The sequence below is a fragment of the Globicephala melas genome, chromosome 1, assembly GCF_963455315.2.
Source record: "Globicephala melas chromosome 1, mGloMel1.2, whole genome shotgun sequence".
Lineage (NCBI taxonomy): Eukaryota > Metazoa > Chordata > Mammalia > Artiodactyla > Delphinidae > Globicephala > Globicephala melas.
The window spans coordinates 84702000-84727509 of record NC_083314.1 but is presented as its reverse complement, the minus strand read 5'-3'; the positions used below and the strand labels follow the sequence as shown (position 1 = coordinate 84727509).

Here is a 25510-nt window from a genome sequence, read left to right as displayed (position 1 = left end):
ATGTGACCCTTATTTTACTTAATAATAGCCCCAAACCACAAGAGTAGTGATGCCAGCAAGTTGGATTTGCTAAAGAGAAGCTGTAAGTGCTTCTTTTAAGTCAGGTGTCCCCAAGCCCTGGCCTGAATAGCAGTACTGGTCTGTGGCCTGTTAGGGACCAGGCCGCACAGCAGGAGTGAGCGGCGGGCAAGCGAGTGAAACTTCATCTGCTGCTCCCCATTGCTCACATTACTGCCTGAACCATCCCCCCCTCACCCCCCGCTCCCCATGGAAGAATTGTCTTCCATGAAACTGGTCCCTGGTGCTAAAAAGGTTGGGGACCGCTGCTTTAAGTGAAAAGATGAAAGTTCTTGACTTAATAAGGAAAGAAAAAAAAAATTGTTTGCTGATGGATCTAAGGTAAGCACGAATGTTTTATTTGTGAAATTGTGAGGAAAGAAATACTGTGCTAGTTTTGCTGTTATACCTTAAACTGTACAAGTTATGGCCACAGTGCAATAAGTGCTTAGTTAAGATGGAGAAGGCATTAAATTTGTACAATAAGATCTTTTAAGGAAGAGAGAGAGAAAGAGACCACATTCACATGACTTTTGTTACAGTAAATTATTATAATTGTTCTGTTTTATTATTAGTTACTGTTGTTAATCTCATACTGTGCCTCATTTATAAATTAAACTTTAACATACGTGTGTGTGTATAGGAGAAAAAACGTAGTATATATAGAGTTCAGTACTATGCAGGCTTTCAAGCATCCACTGGACATCTTGGGATGAATTCCCTGTGGATGAGGGGGAACTGTTGTATTTCTGTGGAACTATAATTTGAAGCAACATGTATTTTTTGGCAAGTTTCAGTCAAGATTTAGTTATAGTTGCTTTTGAAAACACAGATGTGATAGATTTTCTATTTACATACAGATGTTTTAGTCATTTATTTGAGTATTTTGAAGCTTTTTCTGCATCGTTTTACTTTAAGCAAAGTAGGTACCAATTTGTAATCTTTTATCTTCAACACAATACCAATTCTGATACTTGTACATTTTAGAGGAGGAGAAAAAGGATGGGAAATTCCAGTAGTGCTATCTATGTATGTTAAAAAAAAAAAAAAAAGTAACATGGCCAAGGTGACTCATTCGGTAAATTGAGTGAATTATATTTTACATTCATAGTTCCAAGGGAAAAATTAACAGTGTGTGTGTCTGGATGGAGGTCTGGGGAAGAGGTTTTTTTTTTTGGCTGCGTTGGGTCTTCTTTGCTGTGCACAGTCTTTCTCTGGTTGGGGCGAGCAGGGGCTACTCTTTGTTGCAGTGTGTGGGCTTCTCTTGTTGTGGAGCATGGGCTCTAGGCGTGTGGGCTTCAGTAGTTGAAGTATGCGGGCTTAGTAGTTGTGGCACGCAGGCTCTAGGGTGTGTGGGCTTCAATAGTTGCGTGGGCTTGGTAGTTAAGGCTTGTGGGCTCTAGAGCTCAGGCTCAGTAGTTGTGGTGCACAGGCTTAGCTGCTCTGTGGCATGTGGAATCTTCCCGGACCAGGGATTGAACCTGTGTCCCCTGTATTGGCAGGTGGATTCTTAACCACTGCGCCACCAGGGAAGCCCCTGGGGAAGAGCTTTGTTTAACTTGGATTTGCTCTTTCTACCTCTCTTGAGTTCAGTTCTCTTGTTAAACTTATCAGTTGAAAAGAGTAAGTTAACTTACTTAACTTTTACTTAATCCAAGGATAAGTCTTGAGAATTACCAAGTTGTTCTTTATAGTCTTCATTTCTTTCCCCCATTTTGGATGCTTCTTGATGTGATGGATATCTTTTAAATAACAGTAGGTGAAAGCAAGAAAATATTAATGGGGCAGAAAGCACATACATTAGTCATATGCAGGGCAATCATCTTTAGTAATTGTAATGCAACACCACAGTAATCCAAATAACATTTTTAAAAAATGTGACTCTGGAAGAATTTTTCTAGCACTATGATTTCTCTCATAATTTGTTTGATGCTTGATTGTTTTCTGTCAAAAAAGAAAATGACTGAAAAGATCATTTCTCCTGGGTTTGAGAGATGTTGGGATGGAGGAATAATGGAAAAAAATTTTCCTTTAGGTAATCAAAGACACCAGAGATCTCATATGTGACATTTAATTTAGTGGCTATCACTTAATGAAATAGAGTTTATTTCTTCAGCAGAGGTTATAGAGTGATCTGAAGAGTTCCTGTTGCTTTGTAGATGCCACATGAGACATTAATGGACTAAAAGTCATTATATTTAGTGATTAATGAAAATTAGATCCTCTCTGCAAGTAACCATCCCTTTATATTAAACTCAGTGGTAAACTCTGAGCCTTTTTAAAAAATTGGAATATGAACATGTATCAAACATGAGTTGGATGTTAATTTTCTGCTTGGTTTTTTAAACCTTATTTCTCAGAACATCTAATGTAGTAACACTTATCAGATAGATCGTCCTAGGCAAGGTAGTAGGTAGATAATATACATTTATTTTATTTAATCATTGCAATAACTGTGTAAGGAAAGACTGTTTGCTGAATTTAAACCCAGGTAACTTCTTAAAATTTTATTCCTTATAAGTCAATATAAATCATTTCTTTTAGGGAGCAAAAGGAATGTTTCTTAAATGATGTGATTCTGTTAAAATCGTAATGAGTAAGTTTTGACTTAATGTTTTTCTTTTTAAAAATAATAGCATTTATTTTTTTAGGAAAGGTCGTTTTAAGTTGTGGCACTTTTGTCAGACTTCTTCAAAAGTGACCTTTGTAGACCACTATTTAGTTAGGTTGTTAAATGATGACCAGGGCAGTGGCAGCTTCAGATTATTGTCAGGTGAGTTATTGTCAGCTGCTCATTAGGATCATTAAGCTGATTTACTGGGTAAACAAAGTTATTTGTGAGGTCATAGAAATTAAAGGAGCTTAGAGATGGAAAGGGTGACTTTACAAAATGAGACTTTTAACTCATTAAAAGAGCAGAAGCAATATTTTGTCAGTTTTGGTCCACCATTTCTGAGGGATCATCTTGTAATGAGTAGCAATTAAGTATTTTCCAATAAAAAGTTGTACCTTTTTATTGAGTCATGAGGTCAGTTATTTGCTTTAGAGATTCTGTGATTGGGTTTCTGAATAAACTGTATTTTCCTTTAGAACAATAGTCATATACACGTTATTAGTAGCAACATCTGTAGTATTTATATAATGCATATTGTGGTGGACTGAGTCTTGTCCCCCATCAATTCACATGTTGAAGCTCTACTTTCCAATGTGACTGTATTTGGAGATAGAGCCTTTAAGAGGTAATTAAGATTGAACGAGGGGCCCTAATCAGATAGGGCTGGTACCCTTAAAAGAAGAGGAAGAAACACCCAAGTTCTCTCTCCCCCTGCACATGCACCAAGGAAAGGCCATGTGGGTATGATATAGTGAGAAGGTGGACATGTGCAAGCCAAGAGGAAGGTGCTCCTCTAAAAACTGGAAGCACGATCTTGGTCTTCAAACCTCCAGCACTGTGAGAAAATAAATTTTTGTTGTTTAAGCATCCTAGTCGTTGGTGTCTTGTTATGGCAGCCTGAGCAGATTAATAAATGTGCTATATGCCAAGGACTGATTTAAGTGATTTATGTGCACTAGGAGACAGGTACTATTATTATTGTTCCCATTTTACAGATGAGGAAACTGAAGCACAGTTAGGGTTAACTAACTTATTCAAGGTTGCACAGCTAGTAAATAATGTAACCAGAATTTGATTACAGGCAGCTTAGTGCTAAGGTTCATGCTTCTAATTGATATTTTGTTCTGCTTCAGTAAACTTTAAAGATAGAAGAAAATTAATACCAGCACATGGGAAAAATCCATTATGACAAAATTACAGTGAAATGGTAGAAAAATGAAAATGCAATCTGTATTATTTTCAGTAGTCAAAATTAGTTGCTTATACTTTTAGAAAAACTTTTGAGTGGTTACATTTTTTTCTCAGCCAAATAAGCTAAGTGGGAATGGATCCTTTATTGTTTATTTTGTCTTATATTTTTAGACATGTAGTTAGTTTATTAAAGGATTAATAAAAAAGAGTTTGACTCTGTTTCCTACTTGCTCTGTTCCTTTTCTGCATCTCATATTCTTGCTAGTGAGTATGATTTGAGATTTTTTAAAAAAAATCTGTTTTTAACCTTTTTATTTAAATAGAAGTCTAAGGGAGGAGTCATAGTTCTGAGTGTCTCATTTGACCTCCCAAATCAGTATGCCTTTACAGAATCAGAATCTTAAGAGTTGGGAGGAACTTTAAAAGTCTAGTCTATTACTATAGGAACATATAGGCAGGTATTGAACTCTTACAATATTCTAGATTATAAGGAAAACAATTTAAAATGTGTCCATTTCCTGTCTCTTAGCCTTGACTATTAAAACATTCTTTTATATGATAACTGAAATCATATTGCTCTGACTTTTGTCTAGTTTGTCCTTGGCATCAGAGGATTCTTTATGTACAGATAACAGGAGATCCATTTCAAAATGGCTTAAACTAAAAAAGAAATTTAATCGGCTCAATGATGTTCTAGAGTAGATCTGGTACCAGCTAAGCTTTTTTCTTTATCTCTTTCCTCTATTTTCCTCTTTGTGTTTGTATCTTCAGGCTGGCTTCATAGAGGGATGGCTGCAGCAACTTGAAGCTTCATATCCTCCTACTAACACATCTATAGAAAAGAGAACACTGTAGAGAAGAGAGCACTTGGTTTTCTCAGAAACCACCTTGTTTCTTGTTTATCTGGGTCTTGTGTCCAGCCTTGACCTGAAAGCTATACCCAGAGGGTTGGGATAGATTCCTTTGGTTTTGCCTAGTTAGGGCTCAGCCCTGGAGCTTGTGAGTGGGAAGAGGAAAATGTTGATGGACGTAAGTTATCACTGGTAATAACTTTTCCAGCAGTGATTCATAGTCACAATTAATTATTTTTATTTAGATATCCTGGAGAATTGAAAGATTTTTGTTAGGAATAGATTTTTTTGCATTTAAAAGAATTTTGATTTGGAACAGAATGTTACTTGATCTTACAATGCTTTTTGAAGTGCACCTTTTATTTTCAGTGTATGTGTGTATGTATAAATTCTTCTTGATATTTATAACTTGCTAATGATTTCTAATATTTTGTTGAGGATTTTGCATTCATATTTTGGGAAGGATATTGTTTTGTATTTTTCTTGAACTATTGTCTTGTTTCAGTATCAGTGTAATTTTGGCCTCATAAAATGAGTTTGGAAGTGTTCTCTGCTCTTCATTTTTCTGGAAAAGATTGTGTACTGTTGGTTTTATATTTTTCTCAAGTTTTTGATATAATTTGCCAGTGAAACCATCTGCATCTGGAGCTTCTTTTTCTGGGAGGTTTTTTGTTTTTTTTTTTTTTTGTAGTACGTGGGCCTCTCACTGTTGTGGCCTCTCCCATTGCGGAGCACAGGCTCCGGACGCACAGGCCCAGCGGCCATGGCTCACGGGCCCAGCCGCTCCGCGGCATGTGGGATCTTTCCGGACTGGGGCACGAACCCGTGTCCCCTGCATCGGCAGGTGGACTCTCAACCACTGCGCCACCAGGGAAGCCCTCTGGGAGGTTTTTAAACTACAACTTCAGTTTATTTCACATCCTCTATAAGGGCCATTCGGTTTATCTGTTTTACCTTGGGTTAGTTTTGGTAGTTGATGATTTTGAGGAATTGGTCTATTTCATCTAAGCTACTGATTTTGTGTGCATAGAGTTGTTTGGAGTATTATCTTGTTACCTTTTGAATATCTCTGGCAGCTGTGGTTATAACCCTCTTTCATTCCTAATACTGGTAATTTTTCTTTGTTTGTCCTGCTAGAAGTTTATCAAATTTATTGATATTTTCAATAAATTTTTCTTTGTCCTGCTAGAAGTTTATCAATTTTATTGATATTTTCAAAGAAGCAACTTTTGGTTTCATTGATCTTCTGTATATTTTCTTTATGTTTTCAATTCTTTGATTTCTGCTCTTTGTTATTTCCACTCTTCTGCATGATTTGGGTTTCTTTTGTTCTTGCTTTTCTAGTTTCTTGAAATAGAAGCCTAGATTATAGGTTCATAATCCCCTTTACCAGTGTAAGCATTTAGTGCCATAAATTTTCTGCCAAGTGGTGCTTTAGCTGCATCTGAAAGATTTTGATGTGCTGTGTTTTCATTTTTATTCAATTCAGTATGTTTTAAAACTTCCCTTGAGTAAGTTGTTTAATTGCTAAATGCTTAGAGATTTTTCTTTTCTCTTTCTGTGACTGATTTCTAATTTAGTTCCATTATGGTCAAAGAATATACTTTGTGCGATTATAATTCTTCTAAGTTATTTAAGGTTTACTTTTTGACCCAGAATATGGCCTGTCTTGGTGAATGTTCCATTGGTGCTTGAAAAGAATGTTTATATATGTAGTGACTGTTATTGGGTGTAGAATGTTCTGTTAATGTCAGTTAGACCTCATTGGTTTATGGGGTTGTTCAGGCTTCTTCTGTTCTTGCTGATTTTCTATCTAGTAGTTCTGTCAATTACTGAGAGAGGGGTGTTGAAGTTCCCAACTGAAATATTGGATTTCTTTCTTACTCCTTTCAATTCTGTCAGCTTTTGCTTTATATATTTTGAGGTACTCTTGTTAGGTGCTTACACATTTAGGATAATTATATCTCCTTGGTAGGACCACCAAAGCCCTAATACCCAAACCAGACAATGATATTACAATAAAAGGGAACTATCAACCAATGTTCCTCATGAACATGGACACAAAAATCTTTGACCAAATTAGATTTATCTTAGTAAATGTAATTCAGCAATATGTAAAAAGAATAATACCTTATGACCAAGTGGGGTTTATCCAAGGAATGTGTGGTTGGTTTAACATTTGGAAATTAGTCTATGTAACTGAAGATATTAAGGGACGAAAAGAGGAAAATTTTATGAGCATCTCAGATGCTGAAAAAGCATTTAACAATACTCAATATCTATCCATAATAAAAACTCTCAGCAAACTTGGACTGGAAGGGAACTTTTTTAGCCTGATAAAGAGTATTAAAACACACCCACTCACCCACACACACAAGAAAATTCTAGGGAATCTACCAAACAACAATAAAAAAGTACTAGAATGAAAACAAATTTAGTAATGAGGCCATATGATACAAGTTTGATATACAAAATAAATTATATTTCTAGATACTAGCAATAAACAGTTGTAAGTACAATTTTAAAATAATACCATTTGCAGTAGCATAAAAATATGAAGTACATGTGGATGAATTTAACAAACTATGTACAAAGTCTGTACACTGAAAACTGTGATTATTGAAAGAAATTTAAAAGGACTTAAAGGAGAGAGATGCCTGTATGAGTTGGAATACTCAGTATTGTTGAGATGTTAGTTCTCTTGAAATCCATATTTAGATTTAAAGCAATCTAAGTAAAAATGACCTTTCCACATAAATTGATAGGCTGATTCTAAAATCTGTATGAAAACACAAAGTATGTACAATAATCAAAATAATTTTTAAAAAAGAACAAAGTTGAAGGATTTACACTACTTGATTCTACGATTTACTGTAAATCTTCAGTAATGAGGACAGTATGGTTTTAGCATAAAGATAGACATAGAGATCACTGGAAAAGAATAGAAATAGAACTGCACATACATTTTTAATTGATTTTCAACAAGGGTGCTTTCAGTGGGTTATAGGTAAGTCTTTCTGGTAAGTGGTGTTGGGTCAGTTGTAGAAAAATAAAAACCTTAACTCTTCAACATTGTATAGAAAAATGAACTTGAAATGAATCATAGATCTAAACATAAAAACTTAAAGTATAAAACTTCCAGTAAAAAATATTTGAGGACTTCCCTGGTGGCGCAGTGGTTGAGAGTCTGCCTGCCGATGCAGGGAACACGGGTTCGTGCCCCGGTCCGGGAAGATCCCACATGCTGCGGAGCGGCTGGGCCCGTGAGCCATGGCTGCTGAGCCTGCGCGTCCAGAGCCTGTGCTCCACAACGGGAGAGGCCACAACAGTGAGAGGCCCGCGTAACGCAAAAAAAAAAAAAAAAAAAAAAAAAAAAAAATTTGAGAAAATCTTTGTGACCTTGAGGTGAGCAAAGAATTTTTAGAATACAAAAGGAATAAACCATTAAGGAAAAAAAATTGCTAAATTGGAGTTCATGAAAATAAAAAATTTCTGCTTTCCAGAAGACATTAAGGAAATGAAAAAGCAAGCCCCAGAATTAGAGATAATATTTGTGATACATGTATAAAGATGTATTCAGAATATATAAATAATTCACCAATAATTCACCAAAGAAAGTAAATGAGTAGCCAATAAGCACATCAGTCACCAGGGAAATTAAAATTCAAACCACAATGCAAAATCCTGCATACCCAGTAGAATGAATAAAATTAAAAAGACCAACAATGTCAAATACTGAGAAGGATGATGGAACAACTAGACCTCTTATACATTGCTGCTGGGAGTATACAGTGGTACACTCTGGAGAGCAGTTTGTCAGTCTCTCATAAACACAAACTTACTATACCCCACAGCAAGCCTGTTCCTAAATATTTCCAGGATGCTCATGAGTGAGATCAGATAATAGTTTTATTTTTCTTACTAAATTATATTTTTGCATCAGTGGTATGCAGAATTCGTTAAGTTGAATTTTAAGCTTTCTTTTCCTATGTTCTATCAAAATTTATGTCGAAGTTATCATCCTTAAAATTAAAGTAGAATTTATTCTATGAAACTTCTAGAGTGTGATACTTCTATAGTGTGTAGCTCTTTGAAAATTTCTCAATTTCCTGTTTCTTGGTCTGCTTATCTAGATTTTCTATTTCCTTTTTCATAAGTCAAAATAATACCTATTTTCTTAGAAAATTGTCAACTCCACTCATTTTCAAATTTATTGGGACGATATGGCTAAATTAGGCTTTTTTAAAAATAGTTTTCTTAATTTCCTTTGTATCTGCCTTTTAAACTCTCAATTCCTTTTTTTGTGTTTTTATATGCACATGACTACTTTTAAAAAATCAGTTGGTCCTAGATTTATTGTATAGTTCTTTTCATAGAACCATCTCTTGAATTTATTATTTTGACAGTTTTCTTTATTCCTAATTCATTTATTTCGTTAGCTTTTCTGATTCTTCTACTTCGTTGCTCAAGTTTATCATTCTTTTTCTTATTTTCTTAGTAGAACATTTTCATTTGTTCTCATTAAATAGTATACAATTTTTAAGTTATGAGTTTTTCTCAGAGAACTGGTTCAGTTGACTCCTATGTTCTTGTAATAAATCTTTATTAATGCTTTATATATTCTTTTGTGTCATATTTTAATTCTTATTTGACCCAAGTGTAGTTTTAGACCCTTTAATTTTTTCCAGTTGAAACCTTGAGTTGTCTAGATAAGCACTCACAGTGATAGCCAGTAATTTCAGTTTTGCCTTTTTCTTCGTTGTACTGTTTAGCTCGTGGCACAAACCTCTCCTTGTGGAACCAACTAGAATTGGTATAAATATGTGGGTCAGGCCTTTTTCCATTTCAGAGTAGTCAGCACCTTAGAGGAGCATGCACTTACAGAGCTAAATAAATAACTAGAGAACTGAGCATAACTACCTATAAAAATTGAAATAAGAACAAAAACAGGGACTCCTAAGGATTTAAAATAAGGATGATATTGTGGACAAAATACAAAAATAAAAAGAGGTACATATTTAATTCAGATGATTATGCAAGAGATAGGGATATATGGGTGACTATCAATAGCTTGATAAAATTTTTATTATCTTAATTAAAAGCTGAGGAACAAGAAAAGAAAAGGGAAAGTATGTCTGTAACAACCCAGTTAATATCAACATGAAGGGAACTGAGTGGAGAGAAGACCAAGGGATTTATCAGAGTGTGGTGTAGTACTTGTTTTATTAGTGGGAAGATATACTTCTTGATAAGTTGAAGAAATTATTAGGAGCACATGAATAAGAAAATGTGATGTAGGTTGAGGACAGTCATTATAAGAACAAATTTGTATAGCCTTAAACCATCACAAGAAAACATTATTTATTTAGGAGAAAAAGGAACGGAATTAAAAAGGAAAGAAAAGAAGGAATACTAAATAGAAAATGTGAACCTAAGTAGTGTCGAATGCTGACTCCTAAAATATCACCCAGATAACTTGTTGATGAGACAAAGCTGAGTTTAATGCTTACCATGGTAAGGGAGATCACTACCTCACCAGAGCCATAGTAAGCCTGTCAGACGAGGAAGGACAAAGTTGAGATATATATTGAGATTTTAAGTCTTGTTTAACAAGGGCCTTTCAGTTGGAGAGTTATGGTTGATTATGGCTTGGTTATGATTGGGTAGGGATCATGATATAATAGTTTTGGATTGGTGAGTGGAGAATTTGGAGGCAAGAGGTTTAGAGTTTTAGAGTGTTAACCATCATTTGATACTTTCTGTTAAAGAGTTGATGGATCTTTCAAGAAGTTCCTGGAATCAACAATAACTTATTTTGCAGCTTCTCTCTTTCTGAGCAAGAGTTTTCTGGAAGAGTAAACTCATGTTGATGAAGACAGTGTAACAGTAAAGTCATGTTAATGTAGACAATAAGCTGTGTGGGTGATTTTCATTCTCAGAAGGTAGAAATAATAGTTGAATTCCTGGGGTTGGGGAGGACCCAGCTGCTCCATGTTATTTGTTCTTTTACTACACTACTAGATTTGTCTTGCTAGTATCTTATTCAGGATATTTGCAGTTATATTCATTAGTAGGATTGGCCTGTTCTGTTTTCTTGTGTTTACAGTATCTGTTTTTGGTATCAGTTAGGCTAGCTTTGTTGAATTAGTTCCTCCCTCCCTGAAACATTTTCTTTTAAGATCAGGATGATCTCTTTCTTGAAGATGGGTAGATCTTACTATTTTGATTTTCTCTACTCACATTTTATTTTATGACTTCTTTTAAAATATGTTCTACCAGCTTTTTGATTGTTAAGGACTATTATAGTTTATATTCCATCACGGTTATATAGCCTTTGTTATACTTTTATTATTATTTTAAGTATATTTTTTGACCTTTTTATGAATTTGTACCAAAAGAGCATGGTTCCTTGTTGTCTTATGACTTAGCTTATCATCTTGAACCACCGTCCCCATTTCTTAAATTAATCCTCTTTATTTTTTTCCCCCAATCTATCTCAGTTAAGTAGATAGATCTCATTTTCTGACCAGGAAGAAAATTAAGGAGAATTATAATTTTAGTTTTCCTTTATCTTCCTATTAGTTATCAATGTGTCATCTTTAGGAAAATGTTTTAAACAATGTATATTATCTATTCTTACGGAAAAGTGAACCATGTTGAGTATTTTTTTCATCCTTATATTTCTACTTTGATTTACTTTTTTTAAAAACAATTTATTTATTTATTTATTTATTTATATATTTGGCTGCATTGGGTCTTCGTTGCTGCATGGGGCTTTCTCTAGTTGCAGCGAGCGGGGGCTACTCTTGGTTGTGGTGTGTGGGCTTCTCATTGCTGTGGCTTCTCTTGTTGCAGAGCACAGGCTCTAGGCTCATAGGTTTCAGTAGTTGTGGCACACGGGCCCAGTAGTTGTGGCTCACGGACTCTAGAGTGCAGGCTCAGTAGTTGTGGCGCATGGGCTTAGTTGCTCCACGGCATGTGGAATCTTCCCGGACCAGGGCTTGAACCCGTGTCCCCTGCATTGGCAGGCGGATTCTTAACCACTGTGCCACCAGGGAAGTCCTGATTTACTTTTTAACTATAAAAAATTAAAATAGACCTTGTATGAAGGGCATCTTTTTAATGACATTTTCCCCCCATATATAGGAAGTTCACAAATGGGTGCTACTATAGTAGATGCTTTGGATACCCTTTATATTATGGGACTTCATGATGAATTCCGAGATGGGCAAAAATGGATCGAAAACAACCTTGATTTCAGCGTGGTGAGTATACAATTCATAATTTATTCCATTGACTATGAAAAGACACTGTAACACTAGTTTTGAGTGTTATACTAGCAGTTTAAGGAAATCCTAAGTCCCCCTTCTTCTTTTGCGATTGTCAGTTGTTCAATTTTTGCGTAAAATAAACACCCTTTCTCACCATTTTCCTTTTCCTTTTCTTACCCTTATCATTTAAGGTAATGTGTTGCATGTGTTAAGGCAAGAGTTAGGGAGAAAAAGCACATTGAATTAGAAACATCAGGAAACCATAAATTACTTTATAAATATTAAGTGTTTTATTATTTTTTAAAGAAATAATGATTGGCACAGTTTTTTTAAACATTTTTTTAAAAATCTATTTTATTTTTTAAATTGAAGTATAGTTGATTTACAGTGTTGTGGCTTTGGCACAGTTTTGAAGTGCCTTCATAGTTAGGTACATGCTCATCCTTCCAGCATTTTGGCATAGTTGTTAAGTAGTGGTGCTTAGGTTTGAAGCCCAGCACAGTCACAATTCTAGTGATACTTGGGAAACCTACCTATAAGTAAGTGCTACTTATTCTTTCTAAACCTGTCATAAAATTGCTATCCTATTGCAATATTGTGAGGATTATTTGAAATAATCTGGTACATATTCAGTGTTCAGTAAATGTTAGCAGTTATTTTCTTCGTTACCAGTCTTCACCTAAAAGATGTGTGGACTATTTTGTCATATTCATTTTCATCTTTCATGATATTTTTACTTGCTGTTCCTTCTGACTGTAGTGAGAAGCCACTCCTTATCTGTTTTTCTCTTTGGCAAACTCTGTATCATTCAAACTCTGTATCATTAGCCTTTCCTGATGGTAATTAGACAAAAACTGATTACTTTCTTTTATATTATTTTAGCATTTTGGACATAGCTCAGAACAGTTTTTATTATCAGGTTTAGGTTTGGCTGTGAATGACAGAAAATCTAGTATAAAATAGCTTAAGCAAGATACACGTTCATTTCTCTTTCATGCAAGTCAAGTACAAAGATAAACAGTTTAGGGCTGGTTTGGGTAGCTCCTCGATGACCAAGGACCTAGGATCCTTTGTCTTATTATTCTGTCAACTTCAGTATAAAGCTTCAACCTCATGGTACAAGATGATTCCTCAAGATAAGGTAGATAAACCTTCCAGTGGCATAAAGGAGGAAGGGGTAGAGAAAAGATATGTGACTGCTCAGAAGTTGGTTACCCCATTTTTGCTTGTGTATTATTGAGTGAATCTAACTCATGTGGCCCCACCTTACTGTAAAAGGGGATTGAGAAATACAGGGGTTTTTCCCCTGTATAGTTATGTAGCTCTTAGAGATTATGTACTTCAAGGTCATGAAGATACATTCTTGTACTTAATTCTAAGTGTTCTAAAGTTCTGCTTTTGCATTTAGGTTTTTAGTCCTTACATAGTTGAGTTTGTGGGTAGGTTAAGATAGGCAACTCTCAATTGATCCTAGCACATTTATTTCTCTACTATTTATACATGCCACATTAGTCATGTATTAGTTGTATTACTCTATTCTTTTCTACTGGCTTTTCTCTTTATCCCTACATCAATATTTTAGTAGTCTAAATATTTATTATATTCTTAACTAGTTTTATAAGAAAAGCTTAATATCTATAGCTGAATCTTGATATCTGATCTTATTCTACTAGGAAATTATCTTAGCAATTCTCAGTTCTTCTTTTAAGCTCTGGAAAAACTGTGTTGAAATTTTGATGAGGATTGCATTCAATTTATAGATTAATTTGGCGAGAATTGGCATTTGTGAATCTCAAATACTCCTGTTTGTTAATATGGCAGCTTTATTATGCCTCATAATTGGTTGGTATATCATTGTGTCAGTTGGCTCAATCAAGAACCAGAACTGTACAGTTTTTTTAATTAGAGGATTTAGTGTTTAGAATTGTTAACCAAGTAATGGGGCACTGAAAAGACAGAAAGGGAACATTGTGGTATTACAAGAGGTAGTAACTACAATAAATGGCTGCCATGCCTGGAACTGTGAGAACAATGGGGAGAGGTTGAGATCATTAAAATTTACTAGCTTGGGACTCTGTTTTTGATACCTTAGGAGTTCTTAAAAGGGGCTTCTCAGACCTGGGACTCAGACCTCTGAGGAGGGGGTACCTAGTTAGAGCTTGGTATCTCTGAAGGGCACAAGGAGGCTGATTTGGGGAATGTGTCTGTGGCAGGGGAACTGTAACCTGGAACCACCTGCCACCACCAGGGTGAAGAACCATGGCTGGTTTGACACTGTCAGAAACTAGAAGTAGACTGGAAGGAATAAGTTCCTTTTTCTTCCTTCAGCTTTGTATGACCTTTGTAGAACCTTCTGTCATCAGCAGGGCTTATAAGGAAGCCAGATGCATTTGAATAGTTCTAGTTTCAGTATACTGAAGTAGAGTGTAGAAGGATGGATTTGAAGCTGAGAAAAAATAGCTTAATAATCAGCACAGTCATTTTCCATTCTTTCACTTTTACCCTTTCTGTGTCATACGTTTTAGCTCTATATTTTACATATAGTGCGTATTTAGATTTTGTTATTTTTATCCAGTCTTGGAGTCTTTTAACTGTTAAGCTTGAAATATTTACATTTAGTATAACATATTTTTGGAGTTGAATCTTCAATCATTGTTTTGCTACCTATATCATTATTATACTTCTCATTTGCCTTTATTTTCTGTCTATCTTATTTGGATTAAATTACTTCATGTCTCTTTTTCCCTCTACTAGTTTGACTTTATACTTTCCATTTCCATTCATTTTGGGGTTACCCTTAAAATTTTAATAGGTATACTTACCAAAGTTTAAAATTAATCATTTTCTCTATCCTTCTTCTGAAAAACATAAGGATCTTAGAATGCTTTAATTTAGCTCATCTCCCTCTTGTCTTATGTGTAATTGTTGTCTAGTTGGTCCCAACTTGTAGTTGAAACTTCCAAATTAAGTAATGAATAAATAAATAAATGTATTTATTGAGTGCCTTCTCTGTGACAGACACTGTTCTAAATCTGTGGATACAGGAATTAACAAAACAGAGTCTTATCTCTAGTTTATACTAGTTTCTATTCTAGTCTGAGGAGAAAAGCAGTAAATACATATAAGATATATTGAATATAGCATGTCAGATAGTGATAAGTGCTTACTCTTAAGGAAGAGTAAGTAGGATTGGAGTAAGTGGTGGTGAGAGGTTGCTATTTTATATCCATTGGCTATTGAAGGTGACGTTTCTGAGAAGAGACCCAAGGGAAGCCATGTGGATATGAGAGATCCAAGCTTTCTCCTAATAGATATTATAGCTGAGTATAGAATTAGAGGTTGATGACTATTTTCTCTTAACCTTTTAAAGATACAGTTCTATTGTCTTCCTGTTTCTGTTATGCTATTGAAAAGTAGGCTATCAGTTTAATATTCAAAAGGTAATCTGTCTTTTTTCCCCTTGTTTTAACATTTTCTTTTTTTTGCTTTGTTGTTCTGTAATTCCATTACCATTCTGTATTTAGACTATTCCTTAAAGGACTCATGTTTTATCAGTCTGAGGACTTTTGTTTTCATCAATTTAGAAAGATTCTCAGTCATTTCTCCTGTGAATAATGCCTCTCCCTCAGTCTCTCCCTTCTCTCCCTCTAGAAACTTTTCTTATCTTCTGTCTCCTGTGAGGGAAGGTATGAATTTTACAAATGAGAATTATATAATATTCAGATGATGATAAGTGTTAATTGGGGAAATAGTACAGAGTAAGGAATATTAGTGATGAGGGGTTACTTCACAATTTTATATTGTGTGGTCAGAAAAACTTTCTACGTGAAATTTGCTCAGAGATCTGCAGGTAAAGTATAAAGACTGACACAGAAGTGAGTTTGACAGTTCTCAAACAGCAGGTAGACCCACTGGGTAATAAAAAAGTGAGTCAGAGGGACATTGGTAGGAGATGATGTCAGAGAGGTTGTGGGGAATCAGATTATGTTGGGTCTAGTAAGTCATTTTACTGAGTGTAACCAGAAGTCATTGTAAGGTTTTGCACAGAGTAGTAACCTATGATAACTTTAGATTTAAAAGGTTCACCACTGTAACTATATGGTGCTGAATAAGTAGAGTGCTGAGAAGAGGGTAAGGATGGTATTATTGTTCTAGGGAGTGGAGAGAGGCCCTCTCTCCCTCTTTTCCTTCCTCTGTATATTTAGTGAATGTCTACTATGTACCCTGCAGTATGCTATATATTGGGAATATATGAAGTAGTATAAACCACTTTGCTTTTGAGGATGGGGTAGGATAACAGTTATGTTATTAAAAAATTACATTATATTGTGAAAATTCTATATTAGAGAATTATGCGTGTGTTAGCAAATGATGTCTTCTGCCTATGAATGTTGGAAAGACTTCAGGGTAATATATATTTCCTTTTAATTTTTACTTAAAAATTAATTATGAATGTTATTTTTCTGTTAGTCAGTTTTGTATATTCTGTGGATTCTTTGGTTATTTTCTTTGCCACTTCTAATTTCTTTCCATGCATTAGAATCTTCTTCAGCAATATCTTTATCCATATCTAAATACAAACCTATAGACTCTATGTGGTAGGGTTATTAATACTGCTATACTTGTGGCAAATTTCGTTCCGTTTGTCATTTGCCTTTTAATTTTGTTCATGATTTTTTTTCTTATAGGTAATTTTCATTATGGGGAAATTCAAGTCCTTCTATCATCATTTGTTATCAATGCTATTGATTTTATGCTTACAAAGTACCTGCTTTCTCAAGGAAGTATAGATATATTGTCACATTTTTTCTACTTTTTTATTTCAGTTATTACCTAGGAGTCAGTTTTTTCAACATTATTAATTGAAAAATCTATCATCTTGCCATTATTTTTTGGTACCTGCTTTAACGTTGATTAAGTTACATATACTAGAAAAACATTTAAAATTCATGAGGAGAGATAGAAGTAAAAATGGACGTTATAGTGTAGTGATTAGAACAGAAAGGGACCCGTAGAGAGAACACTTCCAAAATTCAAGAAGTAGAGGCTTTCATGAGGGAGAATAGTCAATAGCATCAAATATCTTGATAATTTCACAATAATATGTAAGGCACATGAAAATGGCCCATTGGTTATGGCAATTAGGAAGCTGTGCTGACAGCAGTAGAGGAGTTTCAGTAACATTAACAAATGGGAGGTGAGATTGCAGTTGCGTGAGAAACGAAGACATAGAAAGTGGAAAAAACCATTCTCCCCAGCATGTTTGTGAGAAACATATGAAGGATTGAAGATATTTTGAAACCTTTACAGCTTTATGTATATGTGAATATTTTCAATATGTTTTCACAGAATTCAGAGGTGTCTGTGTTTGAAGTCAACATTCGATTTATTGGAGGCCTACTTGCAGCATATTACCTTTCAGGAGAGGAGGTGAGCAAAATCAAGTGATACGTTGTTTGGGGGGAAAGGTTGTGAATGGAATTTAGTAAAATGAAAGATTTCATGTCGTCTTTTTATTTTTTTTATGAATTTATTTATTTTATTTATTTTTATTTTTGGCTGTGTTGGGTCTTCGTTGCTGTGCACAGGCTTTCTCTAGTTGCATTGAGCAGGGGCTCCTCTTCGTTGCTGTGCGCAGGCCCCCCATTGTGGTGGCTTCTCTTGTTGCGGAGCATGGGCTCTAGGCGTGCGGGCTTCAGTAGTTGCAGCACTTGGGCTCAGTAGTTGTGACTTGCGAGCTCTAGAGCGCAGGCTCAGTAGCTGTGGCGCACAGGCTTAGTTGCTCCGTGGCATGTGGGATCTTCCCGGACAAGGGCTCGAACCCGTGTCCCCTGCATTGGCAGGCGGATTCTTAACCACTGTGCCACCAGGGAAGCCCCATGTTGTCTTTTTAAATTGTCCAGTATTGGACTAATCTACAGGTTTGCTGAAATAACTAGATCTTCAGGTAGAGCTCTGTTTCTTGGGAATAATGATTTTTCCATTTTGAGAATCTCAGTGAAACAAATTCATCACAGATCCTAGCACTATATATACTATGTCTCCTCTGTAAGAGTTATCCTTCTCCAGGATTTACCATTGCAATTAATTACATGGTTGAAACAAAAGTAGAAAATATATTAATAAGATTAGAATTAAGGAATGAATCAGTAAGAATGAATATGGATCCTCCTAAGTCCAAAAATTAATTAATATAACTGCCTATTTAGAAATTGAGTGCAATTTATTGCTGTAAATTAAAACAAAACAAAACAACAGCTCTGAATTCTCCTTTATGGAAGTCTTGGTGTAATACACACAGGCACACTTGAGACTTACCGGTGATGGGGAAGTGGGTGTAGGAAATTGCTTTTTACTACTCAGATGGGTTAAAGAGTGGGCTTGGAGAGTGCGAGAAAGAGAAGCTAAAGGAAGAGGTTATAGTCATTTCTGTTTTGTTTTCTGAGAAACTCCTTGGCACATAGATTTACTTGATTTGTTGGCCTAAATGATTGTAAGATAGCTTTGTAAATTTAAGAAAACTCACTTTTTATTATATGTATTGTAAAGATGGATTTTTATATTGTCTTCAGTTTTTATTTTTTGTGTTTAACTTTAAAGTGGTCATTTTTAGGATTGTTTTTCCCCTTATGGCTTCTAGATTTTGGTCTTTAGAAAGCCTTCCCTATGGCTGTATCATTATTAAACAAATATTTCTACTTTTCTTCTGGATTTTTATGATTTTATATGCTTATATTTAATTATTTCATCTATCTTTGTGTGCTTTTGTGTGTAAAGAGTGAGATACCCATGTACAACTTTTTCTGTAGAAGAAATATGTTTGAAGATGATGGTATTTAATATATAGTATTAGATAAATAACATTTATCTTAATATATGATTTTACTGTCAGCCTTTACTATGTAATTTGATTATACCTCCAAACTATGTTTCAATTGTCAGAACACTTCAGTTCCCATTTAATAAAATAAAAGGTTTATACTCTGGCAAAGAGGTTTTCAAACTTCAGTGTGTTTCAGGGTCACATAGCGTGCTTTATAAAAATGAAGATTCCAAGCCCTGCTCACAGGACTGAAATTCAGTTGGTTTGAGGTGGAAACCATTATTTATGGTTTTAATAAAGTACTCTGTGTTAAAGGTGATTTTGGAAATGCTGATTCTATACTTTGAGAAACTCTGACCTAGCTTATATGAATAAAATCATTGTAAATTAATTGATAGGATTTTTTGGTCAGGTTTATTGATGTATTATTATATAGAGTAAAATTCACCCACTTTAGTGTATACTTCTTTGAGTTTTGAGAATGCATACAATCTAGTAAGCACCAGCACAAGTAAGATATAGAAGAATTCTATCATCCCAGAAAATTCTCTTTTACCATTTTATAGTTACCCCGCATGCTACCACCAGCCTCTGGTAACGACTGATCTGTTTTCTGTTCATACAGTAAGGAGTACTGGCTTCTTTCATGTAGCACAATGCATTTGAGATTTATTCATGTATTTAGTAATTTATTCCTTTTTACTGCTGAATGGTATTCCATTGTGTGGCTCTAACAGTTTATCCATTCACCAATGGATTGGTTTTTAGTTTTGGAGATTCTGAATAAAGCTGCTATAAATATTTGCATTAGGATTCTGTGGGATCATAAATTTTTATTTCTCTTGGGTAACTATCTAGAAGTGGGATTGCTGGATCAAATGGTAAGTAAACTTTGGAAGCACTCCCCAGACTTTTTCAAATAGTTCCCTTCCATCATGACCAGTAATTGGTATTGAGAGTTTCTTTATTATTTTTAGCTATTCTAATAGGTGTGTATTAGTATCTCATTGTGGTTTTATTTTACTTTTCTCTAATGACAAACTATGTTGAGCACCTTTTCATGTGCTTATTTGTCATTCATATATCTTCTTTAATTGTTCACTCTTTGGCCATCAAATTTTTTTTGTTTTCTCATTATTGAATGTTGAGAGTTTTTTGTATATTCTATATATTCTGGACATAGGACTTTTATAACCTATGTGTTTGTAAATATTTTCTCTCTGTCTTTGGCTTTTCAGTGACTTAACAATATCTTTTGAAGAACTGATGTTGTTACATCTTGAAGTAGTCCAGTTTATCAGTTTCATCTTTTATGGTTCATGTGTTTGGTATTTTACTTACAAAGTGTTGCCTAATCCAAGGTCACAAAGATTTTCTCTTGTTTTCTTCTAAATATATTATAGTTTTACTTTACTATACTTTTAAATCTATAATCTATTTTGAGTGAAATTCTATATGCTGTGAGGTAGAGGTTGAGATTCATTTCTTGCCATATGGATATCCAAAAATTCTAGCACCATTCGTTGAAAAGACTCGTCTTTCTCTATTTAATTGACTTTGCACCTTTGTTGAAAGCAATTGACCATATATGAAATCAACTGACCAAATGTGGGTATATTTCTAGACTCTGTTGTTGATCTGTGTATCCGTACTTTTGCTATTACCACACTGTGTTCATAATTATGGCTTTATAGAATTGAAATCATGGTCTTTATGGTCTCGTAATCAGGTTATGTGTGAGTCCTCCAACTTTGTTCCCCTTCAAAATTGTTTTGGCTATTCTAGTTTTATTTTCTATATAAATTATAGAATCAGTTTCCTGATTTCTACAAAATATCTTACTGGGATTTTGATTAGGATTATATTAAGTCTATCAGGAAGTTTAGGGAAAATTGATATCTTCCAATCCATGAACATAGCTTATCTCTTCCTTTATTTAGTTCTTTAATTTTGTTCATTGATGTTTCTAGTTTTTACAGATCTTATACATATTTTGATGGATCTGTACCTATTTCATATTTTTTGATGTTATTAAAAGTGGTACTGTACTGGTGGCACAGTGGTTGAGAGTCCGCCTGCTGATGCAGGGGACATGGGTTCGTGCCCCAGTCCGGGAAGATCCCACATGCCATGGAGTGGCTAAGCCTGTGAGCCATGGCCGCTGAGCCTGCACATCCGGAGCCTGTGCTCTGCAACGGGAGAGGCCACAACAGTGAGAGGCCTGCGTACTGCCAAAAAAAAAAAAAAAAAAAAAAAGTGGTAAAATGTACATAACATAAAATAATAACATTCACATTGTTGTGCACTATGCAGTTGATTTTTATATTGACCTTGTGGCCTGAGATTATCATAAATTTACTAGTTAATTCTAGTCACTTTTAAATGGATTTTAATAGATTCTTTGGGAATTTCTTTGTAACTAATCATGTCGTCAGTGAACAGAGATGTTTTATTTCTCTATATAGAGAACAGTTTTATTTGTATAGTTCTTTTATTTCTTTTTCTTGCCTTATCACATTGCCCAGAACCTTCACTAAATACAGAGTTAAATGGGAGTGGTGAGAGTGGCATTCTTGCCTGGTTCTTGATATTAGGGGAAGAGCATTTAGTTTTTCACCATTAAGCATAATGTTAGACATAAGGTTTTATTTTTTGTTGTTTGTTTGTTTTTGTAGTTGCCCTTTATCATCTTGAAGAAATTCCCTGCTATTCCTATTTGCTGAGGTTTTTAAAATCATGAATGGATGTTGAATGTTGTCAAATGTTTTTATGGCATTTAATTAGATGATTATATGGTGTTTCTTCTTTATCTGTTGATAATGTGAATTATGCTGGTTGATTTTTGACCATGAAACCAACCTCGCATTTTTGGGAAGAAACCCCACTTGGTCATGGTGTATTATCCTTTTTAAATATTGCTGGGATTGATTTGATAATGTATTGTTGAGAATTTTTTTGTATCTGTGTTCATATGGGATATTGATCTACAGTTTTAATATCTTTTTGTGTATGTGTGTTTTGTATAAGAGTAATACTGACCTTGTAAAATGAGCTTGGAAGTGTTTCTTCTTTTTTTCCATTGGAGAAGTTTGTGTATAATTGGTATTATTTCTTCCTTAAATGTTTGGTAGAATTTCCCAGTGAAGCCACATGGGGTTGGAGTTTTTTGTTTTTGTTTTTCCCACTAAGTTTTAAAATGTATATATTCAGTTTCTTTGGTAGATATAACACTGTTCAGGTTATTTATTCTTGAGTGGCTTTTGTAGTTTGTGTGGCTTTTGTTGTTTGTGTATTTCAGGGAATTTGTTTCCTCTAAATTGTGGACATAAAGTTGTTTGTATTACTTTGTTATTATCCTTTTTATATCTGTAGGGTCTTTAGTAATGTTCCCCATTTCATCTTCTCTTTTGTTGTCAGTCTGGCTACAAGTATATTAATATTTTTATTTCAAAGAACTAGATTTTGTTTCATTGAGTTTTCTCTATTTTTGTGTATTCAGTTTTATTAATTTTTTGCTTTTATCTTTACTTACTTCTTGCTTTGGGGTTAAGTTGCACCTCTCTTCCCATTTCTTTTCCTGTTTTTTTCCAGTTCCTTATGGTTGGAGCTTGTTAGCTCATTAATATGACACCTTTTCTTATTTTATTTTATTGATTTATTTTTATCTTATTTTTTACTGAAGTATAGTTGACTTAACAATATTCTATTAGTTTCAGATGTATACATAGTAATACAATATTTTCATAGCATATACTCCATACAGAGTTATTTTAAGATATTGACTGTATTCCCTGTGCTGTACATTACATCTTTGTAACTTATTTTTTCCCAGTAGTTTGTAAGCATTAATATCATAGATTTGCTTCTCAGTCTTTCTTTAACTGCATCCTATGAATTTTGATATGTTATGTTTTTATTTTCCTTTAATTCAAAATATTTTCTAATTTCTCTTCTTCCTTTTTGATTGCTGAGTTATTTAGAAGTATGCTGTTTAATTTCCAAATATTTGAGGATTTTCCGGATAGCATTCTGTTATTGGTTTCTAGTTTAATTGTTTAATTGGCAGTGAATAAAGAGCAAATTTATTGAATTTTTTGATATTTGTTTCATGGGCTAGAATATGGTCTATCAAAAAGAATGTATGCTTGAAAATATGTGTATTCTGCCGTGGTTGGGTTAAGATGTCAATTAGGTCAAGCTAGATAATAGTGTTGCTTGATCTTCTGTAGTTTTACTAATTTTCTGTCTACTTGTTCTGTCAAATACTAAGTTTTGAGGAGTCTTGAAGCCTCCAACTATAATTATGGATTTGTCCGTTTCTCCTTTCAGTCCTATCAGTTTTTACTTTATGTATTTTGGAGATCTCTTCTTAGGTGTGTACATATTTAGGATTGTTATGTCTTCTTGGTGAATTTGGTTTTTTATTGTTTTAAAATTTTTCTCTTTATCTCTGTTCATATTCTCTGTTCTTTAGTTTGTCTGATACTGTTATAGTCACTCTACTTTCTTTCAGGTGGTATCACATGGTATATCTTTTAATGTATGTAATCTACTTTTGAGCCTGTTGAAGGCTTTTTTCTTTTTTAATTGGGGTATAATTGCTTTACAGTGTTGTGTTAGTTTCTGCTGTACAGCAAAGTGAATCAGCTATATGTATACATATATCCCCATTTTTGGATTTCCTTCCCATTTAGGTCACCACAGAACATTGAGTAGAGTTCCCTGTGCTATACAACAGGTTCTCATTCGTTATTTGTTTTATACATAGTAGTGTATATATGTCAATCCCAATCTCCCAGTTCATCCCACCCCATTCCCCCCTTGGTGTCCATACGTTTGTTCTCAATGTCTGTGTCTCTATTTTTGCCTTGCAAACAGGTTCATTTGTACCATTTTTCTAGATTCCATATATGCGTTAATATACGATATTTGTTTTTCTCTTTCTGACTTCACTCTGTATGACAGTCTCTCGGTCCATCCTCATCTCTACAAATGACGCAATTTCATTCTTTTTTATGGCTGAGTAATATTCCATTTAATATATGTACTACATCTTCTTTATCCATTCATCTGGCGATGGACATTTATTTAGGTTGCTTCCATGACCTGGCTGTTGTAAATAGTGCTGCAGTGAACATTGGGGTGCATGTGTCTTTTTGAATTATGGTTTTCTCAGGGTATATGCCCAGTAGTGGGATTGCTGGATCATTGTTGAAGGCATTTTGCATCTCTGTTTTACCTTGATTTTTAAAGTTACTATTTCTAATACTTCATTTGACCTTTACAGTTTTCATTTCTCTGCTAAAATTCCTCGTTGTCTTCATGTATGTTTTCCACCTTATCCACTAGGTCTTTTACAATAGTAATTATAGTCATTTAAAATTCTTTGATTATTTCAACTTCATTAAGTCTGATTTGTCACTTGCTTTGTCTCTAGAAAGTGGATTAATTTTTCTTGCTTTCTTAAGTATTTAATAATTTTTTATTCAATGCAAAATATCATGTATGGATGAGACAGTAAAGACAGAGTTTAATAATATTTATGCCTGGAATAGCATGACTGTGCTATTAGTGTTAGGAGCTCAGTCAGTTTAGTCTGAGTTGAACCAGGTTTGGGTTTTTTATTGCTAAGGTTACCTACAAAGTACCACTAGCTTCAAATTCCTCTAACACTACCTTGTAATTAGAGTGGGCCTGTTTTGCAGGCAAGTGTTTCTTAATGCTCTTGCTTTACTGTCCACTTTAGGCATTCCCTGTATGCCTGTGCCTCAGAGAGGGTCTGCCTCTACACCCTGTTTCTCTCCCAGCCATGAACTCCTGTTACTTGCTACTCCATGCTTCCTAATATTTACCAGGTTAAACATTATATGATGTCTTTGAGATAGAGTATTTTTTTCTTACTTTCATGCCTGACTATGTAGAGGAAATACTAAATTGTTTGTGTGTAGTTGACTAATTTGCGTACCAAAAAGCATATGATTCAAAATTACCTATGAACAGCTTATGAAAGAGAAGTGTCAGCCTCTGCCATTTCATTAGGCTCCTTATCTGAAGGTCGAAGCAAACTGTTGAAATTTTGGTTGCTGTTGTAATAGGAAAACACTAAAATGCTGAAAAAGTATACGTTACCAGTATTTCCATTTTTGCAGTTTTAACTCCTCAGACTTCAGGGAGAAACATTGTGAAGTGGAGGGAAGCACAAGTACTTTGGAGCTAGAGGTTTGAGGCTCTGTTCTGCCTCTGCCTCCGTTTCATAAAAATATTTGTCAAGCTATTTACCTTCTGTAATTTAAGTTTCCTCATTTATAAAAGAACGAGAGAGTTCACCTGAGAGTTGTTGGGGGGATTAAATTATGTGAAGGTGCCTGACAATATCACCTGACTCAATAGATACTACTTTACTTTTCTTTCCTCTTCCTTTGACTTTTTTCCTGTGTGGTAAGTATACTGTTTCTAACAGCTGGGAAATCCTTCTACTTATTTAAAAATAGATAAGTTAATTTCTTAGGTTAGAGTCTACTAAAAGGTAGAGAGAACGTTTTACTTTTCTGACTTTCTCATACAATCAGATTTCACTGACCATTTTACTTTCATACTTGATCATTTTACATTGAAAGCTCTGATCCATATCTATTTCAGGAAACCAAAAATAAATCCCTGAAATCTGCTAAAAATAAATAAAACACTGACTATAAGATTATTC

At 34.5% G+C, this 25510-nt stretch overlaps 1 protein-coding gene across 2 annotated transcripts in view; it reads left to right on the top strand.

Moving 5' to 3' along the window:
• The window catches only part of MAN1A2 (mannosidase alpha class 1A member 2), a 171240-nt gene that overhangs the window by 64725 nt on the left and 81005 nt on the right, over positions 1 to 25510 (top strand). For both annotated transcript variants that reach the window (XM_030869200.3, XM_030869199.2), the window contains exons 4-5: positions 11860 to 11978; positions 17334 to 17414. In XM_030869200.3, the coding sequence (XP_030725060.1) occupies positions 11860 to 11978; positions 17334 to 17414 (200 nt within the window). The remainder of the gene's footprint in view (positions 1 to 11859; positions 11979 to 17333; positions 17415 to 25510) is intronic.